The 15,708-nt window shown below is 34.3% G+C and overlaps 2 protein-coding genes across 3 annotated transcripts in view; one reads left to right on the top strand and one right to left on the bottom strand.

Moving 5' to 3' along the window:
* LOC107647837 (probable inactive histone-lysine N-methyltransferase SUVR2) lies at positions 6,563 to 14,158 on the top strand. 2 transcript variants are annotated; one of them, XM_016351881.2, is made up of 12 exons: positions 6,563 to 6,775; positions 7,091 to 7,149; positions 7,901 to 8,117; positions 8,227 to 8,268; positions 8,369 to 8,858; positions 10,360 to 10,535; positions 10,730 to 11,560; positions 11,689 to 11,951; positions 12,583 to 12,649; positions 12,776 to 12,826; positions 13,113 to 13,209; positions 13,915 to 14,158. In XM_016351881.2, exons 3-12 carry the CDS (start codon positions 7,935 to 7,937, stop codon positions 13,941 to 13,943), a joined length of 2,229 nt encoding a protein of 742 aa, XP_016207367.1. In that variant the 5' UTR covers positions 6,563 to 6,775; positions 7,091 to 7,149; positions 7,901 to 7,934; the 3' UTR covers positions 13,944 to 14,158. The 2 variants fall into 2 exon arrangements, with proteins under 2 accessions (XP_016207367.1, XP_016207368.1); XM_016351882.2 differs by lacking the exon at positions 6,563 to 6,775 and adding an exon at positions 6,813 to 6,949.
* Positions 15,576 to 15,708, bottom strand: part of LOC107646694 — a 1,939-nt gene continuing 1,806 nt past the window's right edge. Inside the window, exon 6 of the mRNA XM_021104275.1 lies at positions 15,576 to 15,620. Within this exon, the coding sequence (XP_020959934.1) occupies positions 15,602 to 15,620 (19 nt within the window). The 3' untranslated portion in view covers positions 15,576 to 15,601. The remainder of the gene's footprint in view (positions 15,621 to 15,708) is intronic.

Here is a 15,708-nt window from a genome sequence, read left to right as displayed (position 1 = left end):
CTCCCTCCAGTTGTACATTGCAAACTCCACACATTGATTATCCGGAACATGCTGAGTTTGCAATGCACGCTCCATAGCTTGGAACCAATTGTCTGCTTCAGTAGGGTTTGTAGATCCCTTAAAAGTAGGTGGGTTAACTTTCAGAAAAGTAGCTAACGTCATCGGGACTCTACCACCCAAATTGTTCCCAGTTCCTTCTCCACTTCCATTCCTATTTCCAGTTGATCGACCCATCCTTTCCATAGCCTGAGTCATTACAGCAGTGCTCACTTGTATTGAGTTAGCTAAGTTAGTCATCGCCGCCATGAACTCGACATGGTTGTTAGATGGCAGATTATCCTCACTCTCTCTTTGAGTACGTGATCGACCTCATTCACGAGTAGCCATTCGGGGTCCTGTCCACACTAAACAAGCGATATCAAGGTGATTAGTCTCAATACCTCAAACTTAGTGCTTCAATTAACAAAAAATGTGCTTGCAAACAAGCATGTTATGCATATGAAGCAGATATCCTAAATAACACGAAAGAAAAATGACCCAGAGTATGCAATGAAGTACAATCAATCCATCCTTTAAGCTCACGAGGACGAACTGTTCTGATACCATAATGTAACACCCTATCACGCTAAGCTTTACCCTATAGCCGTAAAGCAAAGGCGATAAAGCATCACGACTGGTCTAAAGCTTATAACATAATATATAATCAAGGAGTATTAAGACTAGAAGCCCGATGAAAGAAATAGAAGAACAACTCAGGAATACAAAATACGAAGCATTCACACACTATAGTTAAAGCGTGTTGGCACAAAAAGACCAGAATATATAAAATCTTGCACAAGCTCCAAGATATACAAGGTAATAGATATAAGATAAACAAGGTATATATGTGTACGATAACCAAAAAGGAACTAGCCGCAACCCGCAGAGTTTAAGCCGACTAGTTAAACAAGATACAACAGAATTTTTTAGACAAACAGATATATTCTATCTCTCAAAGTTTTCAAAGTAAAAAGCCTCAAAGGCAATAGTATAAAAAAGTGAGAGTCAACTATAATAGTAAAACAAAAGTAAAACATCGAGCCATCCTCTCCTCTGTCACCATCCGCAAAACTCATCGAGGTGGGTTGGGAGTTCTCAGTATGGTAATAGTGCCCAATAGATAAGATATAAGGTTCCCAAAAGTCAAAGGCAATCCTAAAACTTCACAATGCATAATATTTCAACTTATAACATGTCTTAAAATCCATAAAAGGTTATCTAACTTAAGGGATCTTTACTTTAACAATTACCGCTATCCCACAGACTACGCCAACCTATCCTACAAGCGACCCCATCGCCACTGACTACCGAACCTCCTCAATCCCAGTAGAAAACACAAGTAAATGCAAGCAAATAACAGACAAGTAGGTTACATGTACATCAGATAACACAAATAGCATTTAGGCATATTATACAATTGGGCAAAAAGCAAATAAATGATCTAAACAATCACATAAGAATGCATATGATGAATGCCTGCTCTACTGGCCATGAGCTCATGTGTCGGTTACATTGCTAGAACCTGACACATCTGGTAGCTGATATGGATATCGTCTCGCTGTTTCACTTCTACACTCTTGGGATATAATGCCCGCCGCACTCTTGGGATATAGTGTCCGACACATTCTTGGGATATAGTACCCGCCACACTCTTCGGATATAGTCCTTGACACACTACACCCACAGAGAAAGAACCACAAACAAGTAGGATTTCATCACCATCCTTGCTCGGGTTTTAAATCATAAGTCAAACTGCAAACGGGATAACACCACCGTCCTTACCAAACACAATTCAATCCCATATTCTAAACCAAATTCATGATTTCACTCAAATTCATCCCCAATCTCACTTCACTTCATTCTTAGTAGCAATCATCATCAACCATTATTATCTCTCAATATCATTGTTACCCTTGTCATACCTCAAAGCCATAACCTCGACAAGCGGGATTAACCACCGTTTTTACCAGGCACATCACAAATTATCAATAATAATGCATCATAATCTGCTACTCATATAAGCTATCATTCTTCATATTCAATAGGTTAACCAACCTCAATCTTTCACAAATCATCATTAGCTTTCCTTTTTTCACTTTACCATCAACATGCCACTCCACCAATCCATTCTAATTATTCCATCCACAGTACGTTACAAACCTAAGGCCCCGTCTCTAAACTCATAAAAAAAATACCCCTTTTTAATTCTCCCAAAGCATTCTCGTTTGTCCCAAAGCCTAAACACTAGCTAAAGAATCTTGAATAAGGATCACAGAGATTTAGAAAGCTAGAGGAATACTTGAAAACTTAAAAATTACAATTTCAGCAAAAGAAGGGGTCATGCGTACGCATGCTCATTTCTGTGTACGGATGATGTTGAAAACGGCATTGTCATGTACATAAGCTACCTCCACGTACACGAGCTTATGGGGCAGAAACGGTTGCCCGCGTACGCACGCCATCTGGTGCGTATGCATGAATGTCAAAAGGGCATTTTCACGTACGTATGACACATTTGCGTATGCAAAAGAACTTGGTCGAACCAAATAATCATGTACGCATGCCTTCCGCGTACGCATGAATGCAATTTTTTTCATAAAGTTGCTATGATGAAAAAAATTCAGTTTTTACACAAAACTTCAAACGTGCATAACTTTTTCGTTGAAAATCCGTCCACTCTTCGAACATCATAAATTACACGGATCCAACTTTCATTTAAGATAAGTTTTATAAAATTTGAGGGTTTGGAAACCAAGTTATGGCCCGTTAAAGTTCGTCAAAACAGGTTTTTACCAAAATTTGCAAAGTTCTAGTTTTCAAAATTCTCACCCCAAACCAAATCAACCATAGCCCATTTCAATACCAAAACACCCAAAAATCAATACTAAACACACCACTACACATTAGAAATCATTCTTCAATTACTTTCCAATCATTCCAATGCCTAATTTATTCAAATTTTCATTTTCTTAACTCCTTCAACAAATTCGTACTCATAAATCCACAATACCACCAATCACGATCACAATTCATTAATTTTCATTCATTTCACAACATCGCCATAAGTTCTATCATACAAACTCATTCTACATTCAATCTCCATCCAATATTTCAGAACTCTAATAATTATTAACTTCATCATCAAACATCAAAATTCATATACAAATAATCACATATCATACACTCAATCATTCAATCCTATCTTAAGGTAACTAACCTAAGTTTCACAAAACATTACATATTATTTAGCAAAAATCGAAACCATATCTTGCCCGATTTCCTCCAAACATAAAACACCACAAAACCCTTTCCTCAAAAGCTTCCAAGCCTACAACCAATTCCAACAAGCTCTGGCCACTAATGCTCAAATCCAAGTACTCCAATGCCAAATTCAAGCTCCAAACAACATCAATTCAATCTAATTCCATGTAATATGTCCAAAATCAATACTAGGGCTCATAAATTTCACAAAATACAAAGGTTTAGAGAATTCTTACCTTACCCAATGATATTTGGAGTAAAATCCAATAATAACCCAATGTTAGATTACACCAAAATAATGAAATCATGAAGAATCTCAATATCCAAAAGCCAATTTTAAAATTGAGCTAGAATTGAGAATGGGAGCAAGGAATTTGAGTTTCTTACCACTTTGTTTAGATTGAATTGAAGAGCTCGACGATAGGATCGCATTGCCACAAACGACACGCCAATCGAATCCTCGGATCACAAGTTATGATCCAAAATTTATAAGATGTGATTATCTCAGAAAAATATATATGTATAGCCCAAGTGGAAGATTGTAAGAAAATTATTATTTCTTAATATATTTATGGGCAATACATATATTAATATAATCGAAAATTAAGTAATTTCACATTAAATGACTTATATAACGGTGATCTCATTTATTGTCATAAATGTTGAATTAAATAAGTCATTATTACTTTTGATTTGGATAAATGAGATTAAAATCATAGATACTATTTTAGTTGAGTTTTAGGGTTTAATGAGTGTCACACTCAAATATAAATAATGACTTCAGGATTTTGGTCTCCAACACATCAAACTTGTCTTCATAGCTCTTTTCCTACAGTGGAGTTGTAGTTCAGCCCTATCAGGGATACAGAATGTTTTGGTTGACGAAGATTAAAGAACCACAAGAGCCAAGCTTTCTAATCTCAATCATGCTCTCGAATGAAGGGCACTTCTGCATTCTCAGTTATATTTTTTAATGATTTAACATGGATGATCATGAGGTTGAGAAATCCTAAAATTTTTAGATAAAATAAAATTTTTATTTAATCAAATAATGAAATAATTTTATTGAATTAAATTATATTAATATGATCATTAGATGATAAAAAATGCTACAAAAATAAATAAATAATATTTTAAGAATATAAAAATATTAAATTCTTATTTCAATTTGCTTTTTTAATCAACGACAATAAATATCTTGAATTAATTACATTTTTACAAAAAATTATATACCTAAAATTATTTCATTTCTTTAAAAATCTTTTGAACATACAATGGTTCAACGAGAGGTTAACTATTGAGAAATGAATATAATATTTTTAAATTCATATTTTCAATAAAAAGATGTACTTAATTCTATCCATTCTAAATAATTCTACATTCACTATTACTTATCTATCTAAATAATTCTAACATTGATAGAATATTATTTTTAGATGCAAAAAAATTTAAAATATATTTATTCTATTTCAAAAATCAATATTCATATTTAACTTAGGATTTCAGTAAATATGGTAAAAAAATATTATATTTTTTAGTTAAAAAAGTAAAATATTGATAAATATATTTTTGTACTTTAACTTTAGATTTTTCAAAAAAATTTTGCAAGTTAATGGAATCAAATCATATTTCTATAACATACATAAGAATGTATATTACACATAAATAAAAAATGTTAAGTGTACTAACCAATAAAATATTGAAGGAAAGAAATATAAATAGAAGAGAAACAAAATTACTAAACGGAAGAAAAATAATTTAATAAATTTTATGTGTATATAAAAGAGGAATAAAATAAAAATATACGGTACCGGTACTGATATAAATAATTAAATTAAATTATTATATACAATTTTTAATTTTTACCTTATTATAATTTAAGTTAACATTAATGATAAAAAACTAATGAATAAATTACTATTTGTACCCATAAAAAATAAAGACGCTGACAAATAATGTACCATATAAGAATAAAACGACAATTATAACTACGGAAGATAGTCTCCGTGTGCCAAGAGTACCAAGACGTTGGTTACATAATTAGTCCGTTATGGTACTTTTGGCACACGAAAGCCATCTTCCGTGGTTACAATTGTCGTTTTATTCTTATATAAATACATTTGTCAGCGTCTGTATTTTTCATGGGTACAAATGGTAATTTATTCAAAACTAATTTTAAATAGCCCCAATTTGTATTTTACAACATAATTAAAGCACAATTTATACTTTTTTATTTTGTGATTAATCAATATTTTTTAAATTTTTTGGTTAAGTCTTCTGTATTTTATGATTGATAATTTCTTTCTACAAAATACAGATAAAAAATATCTAGAATTTTATAATTGTATTTGAAATTTCCAATGACGATAATACAAAGAGTTTAAATCTACCAAATAAATTCAATAGTTGCCCTTTGCACATCTTATTTAAATTTTAATTTTAAAATTTAATTTGTATCTTTTTTTTCTAATGTAAATTATTTTTGACAAAAAAATAGTAAAAAAATCTATTAGACCAAAAAAATATTCTATCGAAGAATTATTATAAGGAGATTTATAATTAAATAAGAAAATAATAAAAGCATTAATAATAATAAAGAAAAAAATTGAAGTTCATATTAAAGAATGTTAGAAAAAAAAATAATAAAGTTCGTATTGATAATAATAATACTGAGAAATGATATTATTGCTTTAGACTTTTAGCCTTCATTTTTGGCCATCATTTTTTTTTAATTATTTTTATTTAAATTATTAAGTCATAAAAAAATAAAAAATAATTCAAGAAAACGAAAATAATAAGATCAATAATAATTATATAAATCAAAATACATAAAAAAAAAGCTATTTATATAATAAAATTAACATGAGTATATTTAAACAGGATTTTCCTTTTCACTTATTTTTAGTCTCATTAGATGAGGAGAACAAATGCCATATAAGCTGCTCACACACCCACTCACCCACACTTTGAGGTTTTCTTGAACCTCATCCCAGTCTCAGCTGGAGTTTGAACTTAGTGCAGCTTGATTAAGAGAGGCAATTTGATTGCCACGTGATCTAAGCCTCCGCTGCAGCCCTTTCACTTTAACTTCACCTCTTTTTGTTTTGAATTTCTTCTCACTCTAAATTTCCAAACAAAATGCTCTCCTATTTGGGTCTTTTAAGTTTTAATAGCTCATCAAAACTGAGGCCCTTTGGGCTTGAAAAAAAAACGGAAAAATCACAAAATAATATATCTTCGAAAATGGGGACCGGCGAGTATGGTGGACGCGCTTCCATGGTAGCTTAGAAGAGAGTCAGAAACTACTTCCCCTTAGTCTACAGCTGAGTCCACACTCCACAGTCTCGACCCTCGAGCGAACGAGTGCGTGCGTCACGGCCTTGTTTCACTCGGTGAAAAACCTAACTCCCCAAAACACATCGGAAACAATCTCATGCAATCAATGTGACTCAATTACTGACACAGTTAGGCCCAGGTAAAATCATGCATCATCTTACTATCGTCGTCATCATCATAAAAAAATTACGATAATAAAATGGTTATCATATTGTAATTATAATAATAATTTCGCCCTACATTCCTCTAATTAAATTTTCCTCTCCCTCCTTCAACCATACTCAAAAATATCCCTTCTCTCTGCTCCTGTCAGGTTTCGACGCTTTCATTTTCCCTCCTTTTACTACTAAATCAAATGCGTCAGCCTTTTACATTTCGTTTCTTAATCTCCATTGCGGAAGCTTTGACTTTCACGTTTCTCATTTTTTTCCTCTTTCGTTGATTTTTTTTGCAGGTTTTCGGTCGCTTTTAGGTTTTGATTTTTGGACTCTGTATTCGATCAGCACTCTCCAGGTAAGATATTAGTGCTGAAGATTTGTGCAAATTTACCGTTGCATGTTCTTGTCACTGTGATTTGTTTTGCATCTTGTTGATTGGGTTAGGCTGTGAGCTTGTTCTCTGTTTCTATATGTGTGCTTTTTTTGTTTGTTCGTTTCAGCTGTTAATTTTTACTTAGTGCATTCTTTCATTCAATTCGATAGCTGAAACAAAAAATTTTCATGTTTTTCTGCCATTATTGATATGTGGCACCAGCTTGTTGTGCTTGATAGCAGCACAAGCCAATTACTTGATAAGCTGATCAAGGCTTTTTGTTCAACAATCAGCATTTTTTAGTTATGTTGACCTAACACCCCCAATGAACTAACATTTTGGAGTTAAGTTAGGTTCTCAATCTTAAAACAAGGCAGTGTTTGGTCTGTTTTCTGCTTGGATTTCATGTTGAGCTTGATACGTTTTCATTGATATTATATTATTGTTATTATATTTATTTGTGTCTGATTTTTCATTTTCTTTTCTTAAGTTATGCTAAAATTTTTTGAAAAAGGGAACTGAATTTAATTATATCTAGTTTTTTAAATTAGTGGTGACAACATATAAACTGAAAATGGAAGAAAAAAGGCCCTATTTTTCTGTAATCAACCATTCCTTTTATTTTCTACGGTATTATAAAATCAGTATCAAGGAGCAGTTTAATGACTATAAATCATATTGTACTTTTCCCATCTCTGGCATCTTTGAAATTTAATTACATTTTGCATTTCAGAGCTTGTACCGAAGTTTCCGTTGGCTGGTTGGAAATGGCGCCAAATCCAAAGGTGGTAGCAGCCTATCGGGCAATGGCAAATCTTGGGATTCATGAATCAAAAGTGAAGCCAGTACTAAAGAAGCTCCTTAAGTTGTATGATAAAAACTGGGAGCTTATTGAAGAAGAGAACTATAGAGCTCTGGCAGATGCAATATTTGAGGAGGAGGAAAATCCGGTCTATTTCCTACTGTATTGAATACTGGGTTATTTATTTATTTATTCATTTTTATTAATACTCTGGTCTATTCTACATAGGATCATCCATTTGTTTGTATATGTAACAGGTGCTGGAGCAAGAGCAGGAAAAGAAAAACAAGAGAGTTGATGTAAATGAAAGTGATTTTTATGTCGCTAAGTTATCTGCATTTCTTTGTTGATCTTATTCGCATGCCTGATTAGATGTCATCCTTACTTGTAAATAATCAGGAAGCAGAGTTAGATGATGAAGTGCAAGATCAGCCACTGCGACCTAAAAAGAGGTTGCGCTTGAGAGGTCCAGAGTTTCAGTCTTCAAATAATCAGATTAGCAGTGGTCCCAGTTCAGCTGCTTTTCCATTGAAAACTCCTAAATTAGAAGATGACACGGTACCTGGAAATGGTTCTATACTGCATGCTCAAAGTGCTGCAGCATTATCTGATGGAAATGGAATGATTGAAGCTCATCAAGTTCATTCACAAGAAGGCATTATTGACAAGGGAAAGAAACCTGTATCACCTCAAGTTACTCCCAGAGGAAGAAGATCTACATCGGATGGAGTGCCACCAGCAGTACTACCTAAAGAACCAGCAGTTGAACCGCTGAGCACTTTGTCTCCAAGAAGCAAAATGGCCCATCCTCTTGTATGGATCAAGCCCAAGGATGAGCCAATTGATGACGCACGAGATAATGAGGCTCCCATTTCAATGATTCTTCCTGGTATTTATCTGATTGTACCTTCATGAGGGATTATTTATTTATTTATTTTTCCTCCAGTCATTTAATATCTTGGCAGTGTCTTTTCCTTCATGATCAACTTTTGTTGAATCTGATGATAAATAATGGGGTTTCAAAGTATATGGGAAAATTTTCATAGGAAGATACAAGATTTTTTACCTAAGTTTAAGGGTTAAGTAAGAGTGTAAGACAAAGGACTTGTTTGGGTGAGCTTTTAATAAAAGATCTTTTTTCGAGTTATCTTTTTTCGAAAGATCTTTTAAAAAGTAAAAGTAATTTTATGTTTGGATATTTCATGTAAAAAGATCTTTTTATCTATCAATTATGTTTAGGTACAACACTAAAAGTACTTTTTTGTTTATTTATTACGTGAAAACATCTTTTTCTTTTTGAAGTAAAAAAGATCTTTTTAAAAAAGATATAAATTGTAGCTTTTAAAATGACATTTTTTATTTTTTAGTGCTTTTGCTTTTATTATTAAAAATTTGCCAAACACGCTGAAAAATGAAACAAAGATATTTTTTCAACAACTTAATGACACTCAAACAAGCTCAAAATATGTGTGATATAGTTTTTGTAGAACACTGTGAATTTTCTCTTAGATACTGAAAGATGGCACCATACAGCAAGTCGCATGGTTTAAGTATTTTAGGCCTGTTTTGCAGAATGCTGGGGGAGTGCTTTGAGAGTTATTTGTGATAAAACAAGTTTCTAAGGGAAAACTTTACTAGATGGCTATATTTTGACTGGGCTGTATATTGGTTGTGGAAAACTAACAAAGAGAAGGAGCTTAATATTGCATAGATTGGATTGATGGACACACTAAGCAAGATAGGGCTAGGAATGGATGTAATAGGAGTGCTTGGATGGCACCTATAATATAAAAGATGGCAGAGTCCGCCTTTGGTATTGGTTAAGTGGAGGATAGCATAATAGCTAGATATGATATCCGTTGAAAATGTCTGCAATATGATATTATGGCTTCATCTGATCCTTATAAGTTGTAACTGATCCTATCTAGCAGAGAAAATGTCCAGTTATTATTGTATGTCCTCAAAAGATGTAATTTGCAACATTCTGCTTAGCTGCCGACTATTTGAGTTGAATTGGCCATGATTAAAAATTCTTTATCCTCAAATGTCCTCTCATAACTGAGTCTTATCAGTTAGCATATGATTCAATTGGCATATGCAGTGTGCAAGTCCTGAATTGTAGGTGTTGCATACTGTATGACTTTTGTGTTTCTAGAAAGTCTCTAATCCAATGCTCAGATTTGGCATTTGCTTGTATACAAGAGAGGAGCCCTGGTTACTGGTTCCAGAAGTGGTCCTCTACTTCAGTCTTAAACCAACCAGATGTTACATCTCTGCCATTTATTTCTCTTTTAATATTGATTTCCATTTTCTTCTATTAGTTACTGTGCTTCCAACACAGATTCACTTTGATTGATGAGTTTTATTCTGGATTTGTTCTCCCTCAAAAGAACCATCTAGTGGAAAGGATTCTTCAATGATGAATGGTGCAGCTGGACAGCAAGATTGTGACGACACTGTGGCATCACATTGCATAAATGATGAAGTTGCTGGTGAAGATAACCTCCGCTCTTCAAATGAAGATGCCCCTTCTACTGTAGAGATAGGCTCATCACCTATACAAGAGGTAAAAATTTTGGAGCTCTAGCTCAGTTCTTAGCGGATTGGTTTTACATTTTTCTAGTTGTAATCTGCTTCTAAAAATGGAGGATAAATATTTATTATCTGATAAATTGTGACTTTCTTGTCCTTGCTTGTGAATCTGCTGAGAGATTTTGTTGATTTTATGTTCCAATTACTGATTTGAATGATGACTCACAGGAAGGATCTGCAAAGATAACAACACCAAACATCAGCATGCCAAAGGAATCTGAGTCACATGATGCTCTGGTTGCCGGAGGAAATGAAGATCCAGTTACACCTTGCATTTCAAATGGATCTGCCAATGTTAATTCTTATTCTTCCTTGCCCACTACTGAAATTCCAGTTTCTCTGCCCTGCCCGCGTGGTCTGGATGACACTTCACCAGTTCCCCAGGAGGTTGGAAATAATGATTGCTTAGCAAGTGATGATGGAAGGGAGCTAGTGGATCCTATATCTAATAATTCTCATAGTTTAGTTACTGTTCCAAAGAATCAGCTTACTACTAATGCTATAATGACTGTTCACGATGTTAATGACATAACAAAGGGTGAAGAAAAAGTGAAAATTTCATGGGTCAATAACATTACTGATGATTTCCCACCATCCTTTCATTACATACCCCGAAACCTTGTATTCCAAAATGCTTATGTTAGTATTTCTCTGTCTCGCATTGGGAATGAAGATTGCTGTTCTACTTGCATAGGCAATTGTGTCTTGTCTTCTGAATCATGTTCTTGTGCGAATAAAACTGGTGGTGGATTTGCCTACACTGCACAAGGCCTACTGAAGGAAGAGTTCTTGGATGAGTGCATTGTCATCAGCTGCAACCCTAAAAATTGTTTCTATTGTGAAGACTGCCCAGTTGAAAGATCAAAGAATGATGATTGTTCAGAACCATGTAAAGGACACTTAAGGAGGAAGTTTATTAAGGAATGCTGGAGTAAATGTGGCTGTGGTAAAAAATGTGGCAATCGGGTTGTCCAGCAAGGAATAACTTGCAACTTGCAGGTGGGTGTTTAAGTATTCTTAACAATTGCTTTCTTCAATGTGGAGGTTGTATACTGTGTACATTGTTTAATGCATTTCCCCCCTGGGGTTTGTTTTGATGAGTATTTACTAATAATTATGTGATTCAGGTGTTTTTAACTTCTGAAGGAAAAGGTTGGGGTCTTCGGACGTTAGAGGACCTTCCCAAAGGGGCATTTGTATGTGAGTTTGTTGGAGAAATTCTAATCGTCAAAGAATTGCATGAGAGGAGCCTAAAATATCCCAAAAATAGGAAATATACATACCCAATTCTATTGGATGCAGATTGGGAATCAGGAGGTGTGGGGGATAAAGAAGCACTTTGCTTGTATGCAGCATCTTATGGAAATGCTGCTAGGTTTATTAATCACAGGTATTAAAATTTCTATTTTTTCACCAGGACACTTTTGTAATTCATATATCTAGATTATCTTGTAAATAAGCTATGAGTTTTTCCTTTTTAATTCATCCACCAAACAAGCGACTATTAAGTCAAATTTCAGTTGAAAAAGCAGCTAAATATAGTTTACATACCATGGGTTTTTTCAAATCTGGCTGCCTATGGCCAATGGTGAGACACTGTTTAAGCAAATAACCTCCTCCTTTTTTCGGTCATTTCTCCAGTATCGGTATAATTGTTGACAGCTATTTTGTTATTTAGACATGCACATCTCTCTGCTTGTGTGCATTTTTGTGGATACTGGAAATAACTAAAGATTATAGAAGGCGAAAAGTTCATCTATATTGTGATTTGAAGAGTTTGATGCAATTGTGATGTTTATTGAACTCTCTGATTGTGATGACAAGTACTTAATACAACAGATGAAGTCGGTAAGGATGGAAAACCTTTTTATCTGAAGTTGTTAGTTGTGTGCATGTATTATTGGATTTTTGTTATCTATATAAACTTCACTATAAGAGTGAATAGGCAGATTTTAGTTTTGACTAATTAATTAGAAATTGTAAACTAGAAGATTTCTAATAGTTCTATTTCGTTTTGGCAGATGTTTAGATGCTAACTTGATTGAGATCCCCGTTGAAATTGAGGGCCCAGATCATCACTACTATCATGTGAGAAGTTAGCAAATCCTCTGAATTGCATCTGAAGTTTTTTAGTTGCTTTTGTTGGCATGAGTCGGATGACAGGCTCTCTGTAAGATACACTGCTTACATACGCTTTTAACATCCAATTTGCAGCTTGCCTTATTCACATCCAGAGAAATAGCAGCACAGGAGGAGCTCACTTGGGTGCGTGGTTTTGGTTATGTTTGGTGAATGGTCTTATATTGCATTGATTACATCAGTTTTTTCAGTAATGCTAATTTATTGCGCTTTACTGTGAACTTTTGAACAAAACAGCAATGAAAAACAGAGTTGTGATTATTTAACTGAGAAATGCCAGTTTGATGGCTAGTGGCTGTGTGGCACTTGGCGTGCTATACTGACTACTAAGCATTATTGTAGCATCTCATTTATTGTGTAGTTCACTTTCTAAATATCATTTTAGTTTATTTTGAAATGTATGTTTCTGCAGGATTATGGCATCAACTTCGATGATCATGATCAGCCTGTTGAGCTGTTTGGGTGCAAATGTGGAAGTAAATTCTGCAGGAATATGAAGCGATCAAGTAGTAAGTTCAATCATCTATTTATGGTAACGTTTGCGAATTTGTTTCTTTTCAACATTAAAATTGTGACTCTTCACCTTTTTTGGATAATGCAAGCTTCTTTCTGTGGCCTGGTGGCCTCCTCCACTTTTGGTCTAGTCTGTTTCAATATTTGTTTTGTATAGTGTATTTCAAGTGTTCAGCCTTCCTGGTAGTAACAAGTATACTTCTGCAGCTGAGTTAGTGTGATATCGTATTTGATAGAAGATCTTCTATCTTTCTTTCTTCGGCACTTTTATGTCTGATTCATGTGAAATCATGACAAAATGTCTAAAATCTGCTCTCGAAGCTATTGGAAAAAGATAATATTGAAAATTGTGATTGCTAACTAATCTTCGACTGTCATAACTTTATGATTTACACTAGATAACCTATTCATCTTTTTTTCATTTGATTGAGTAAAACGCAGTCAAATTCAATCTTGGTATATTTAATTTTCTTGCTTTATGTACGAAAAATTAAGTAACCTGTTGGTTTTGTTGAATGCGCCCTTAGTTTATGATTCAGTTGAGCTCAATGAATAGGGTTCATGATCATGATTGTATTAGAGGAACTCGGGTTCATGATTTGCATGTGGGACTTCTTGGTTTGTTCTTTAGTCAATCTTTGCTTGTCATAAACTCGGAAACCAATACTTCATGTTACTAATTTCACTTTTTTGTAATGTAGGATCCGCAAGATCGTTGGCTGCAAGATGATATAGTCATTCTGTGTTAACACCAATTTTGCTGTTAGACCCATGTCAGCAATGATTAGTAACGAGTTTCAAACTACTGGATTTATATATTTTTGTTGGTCATTTTGCGTGGAATTTGGAGACTAATTGCTTTTTACGCCCATCTATATACATGCACAAAAAAAATGAGACATGCTAACGTTACTCGAAATATAATGCTCTTTATTATTGATTTAAGGGTGAATACATTCTCCCTTTTTAGCTTTATAGAATGGCCAATGCTAGCGTGAGGAAGTGATAATTTTTCCTCAGGTGAGGAAATTGCGTGGTATAGCTTATTGTGTGACATGTCAGTTTGCGTGACTCAGACATTGTCTGCTGCCGGTGACTGACAACGGAGCTTTCTTCTGAGCATAACCCATCTTATACTTGGCGTAGTATTGAAAAAGTTAGCAGATGACTTAAAAAAGGGTATTCTTGGTGTATTGGATCATTGGACCAATCTTTCTGGTTCGACAAATGAAAACAAGAGGACTTTTTGGCAGTGAATGTTCCTTATGTTCATATAGTGATTCGAATTTCAAGGTGCAAGATGTTTGGAGGGATGGCAGGTGGTGTTTAAAGAAGTGTTATTCCTCTATTCCTGATAATGTGCGGGTTGAGTTTAGCAGATACAATTCTATTGCTAGTTGGATATGGGGATATTCTAACTTTTATACAGCCAAGAATGGTATGATTGGGTTGCACAAAGGATTTTTAAATGGCAACATAACAATAATTGGCAGTGGGTATGGAGATTAAAAATTTCGAAAAAGATCAAATTTCTTGTGTGGCTTGCTCTTCATAAGGCTTTGTCTACTGCATCTTTATGAGCTAAAAGAGATCTTACTAATTCTGAAATTTGTCCTCGATGCTACAATTGAGTGGAGTTTGTTTTTCATTGTTTGCGTGACCGCTGGCTAAAAATATGTGGCATAGTGGAGTTTGTTTTTCATTGTTTGCGTGACCGCTGGCTAAAAATATGTGGCATAGGATTGGTTTGTTTTAAATGTTAAGAAGGATAATTTCCTTTTCTTGTCTGCTATGTGGTGGATTTTGCGAAGCCGGAACAATGACATTTTCAATTATGATCAACTTTGGTCTCCAACTAAACTTCAAATCCTTATATATAATTTTTGTCAAGATTTCAACAAATCAGTTCCCCTCCTTTTTTGTTGATTGATTGGGTAGTTCCACCAGTGAATAAGTTCAAGATAAACTATGATGCTGATTTTATGGGAGATATTGGGAATTAAGCTTCAAAGTGGTCTCTGAAGTTGCACACGAACCTCATAGTAGTCCCTGAACTTAAAAGTTACCCATATTCATCTTTGAAGTTGCACTCTGGGACTCAGACTCGTCCTTCTGGCACATTTCGTCCTTCCGGCACATTTCGTTCATCTGGCGCTACCGAAAAGCTGAGTTGGCCTCCTTCGTGACACGTTGGCAAAGAAACGGCTAGCTGACATGGTAGAGTAAACTGTTCTGATTCAATTTAGTCCCTCAATTCAAGTTTTTAACCCTAATCCCCAATTTTAAAGAACCATCTCCACAATGTTCACGACTCTTCTCTTCGATTCGATTCTCTTCTTTTGTCTTCTCCATCTTCTCTTATCAAATAGTTCAAAGCATGGATAGCCATCACCACAAATGCTGCATATAAGTACTCTTACTACGTCATTTTTTGAATTGGATACCATTATAAGCCCCTAAATAAAAAAAAAAGAGCATTTTTTTTAAATAGAAAG

This window comes from Arachis ipaensis, chromosome B06, assembly GCF_000816755.2.
Source record: "Arachis ipaensis cultivar K30076 chromosome B06, Araip1.1, whole genome shotgun sequence".
Taxonomy (NCBI): Eukaryota; Viridiplantae; Streptophyta; class Magnoliopsida; order Fabales; family Fabaceae; genus Arachis; species Arachis ipaensis.
The sequence above is the reverse complement of the archived record's forward strand: the minus strand, read 5'-3'. Positions and strand labels throughout refer to the sequence as shown.

What these genes read in the sequence shown, in the direction of transcription:
- LOC107647837 (XM_016351881.2), top strand. Translation starts at nt 7,935, where the DNA reads ATGGCGCCAAATCCAAAGGTGGTAGCAGCCTATCGGGCAATGGCAAAT. An exon ending in GCTAGGTTTATTAATCACAG is followed by an intron (nt 11,952 to 12,582) that starts GTATTAAAATTT and finishes TCGTTTTGGCAG; the next exon opens with ATGTTTAGATGCTAACTTGA. An exon ending in CAGATCATCACTACTATCAT is followed by an intron (nt 12,650 to 12,775) that starts GTGAGAAGTTAG and finishes TCCAATTTGCAG; the next exon opens with CTTGCCTTATTCACATCCAG.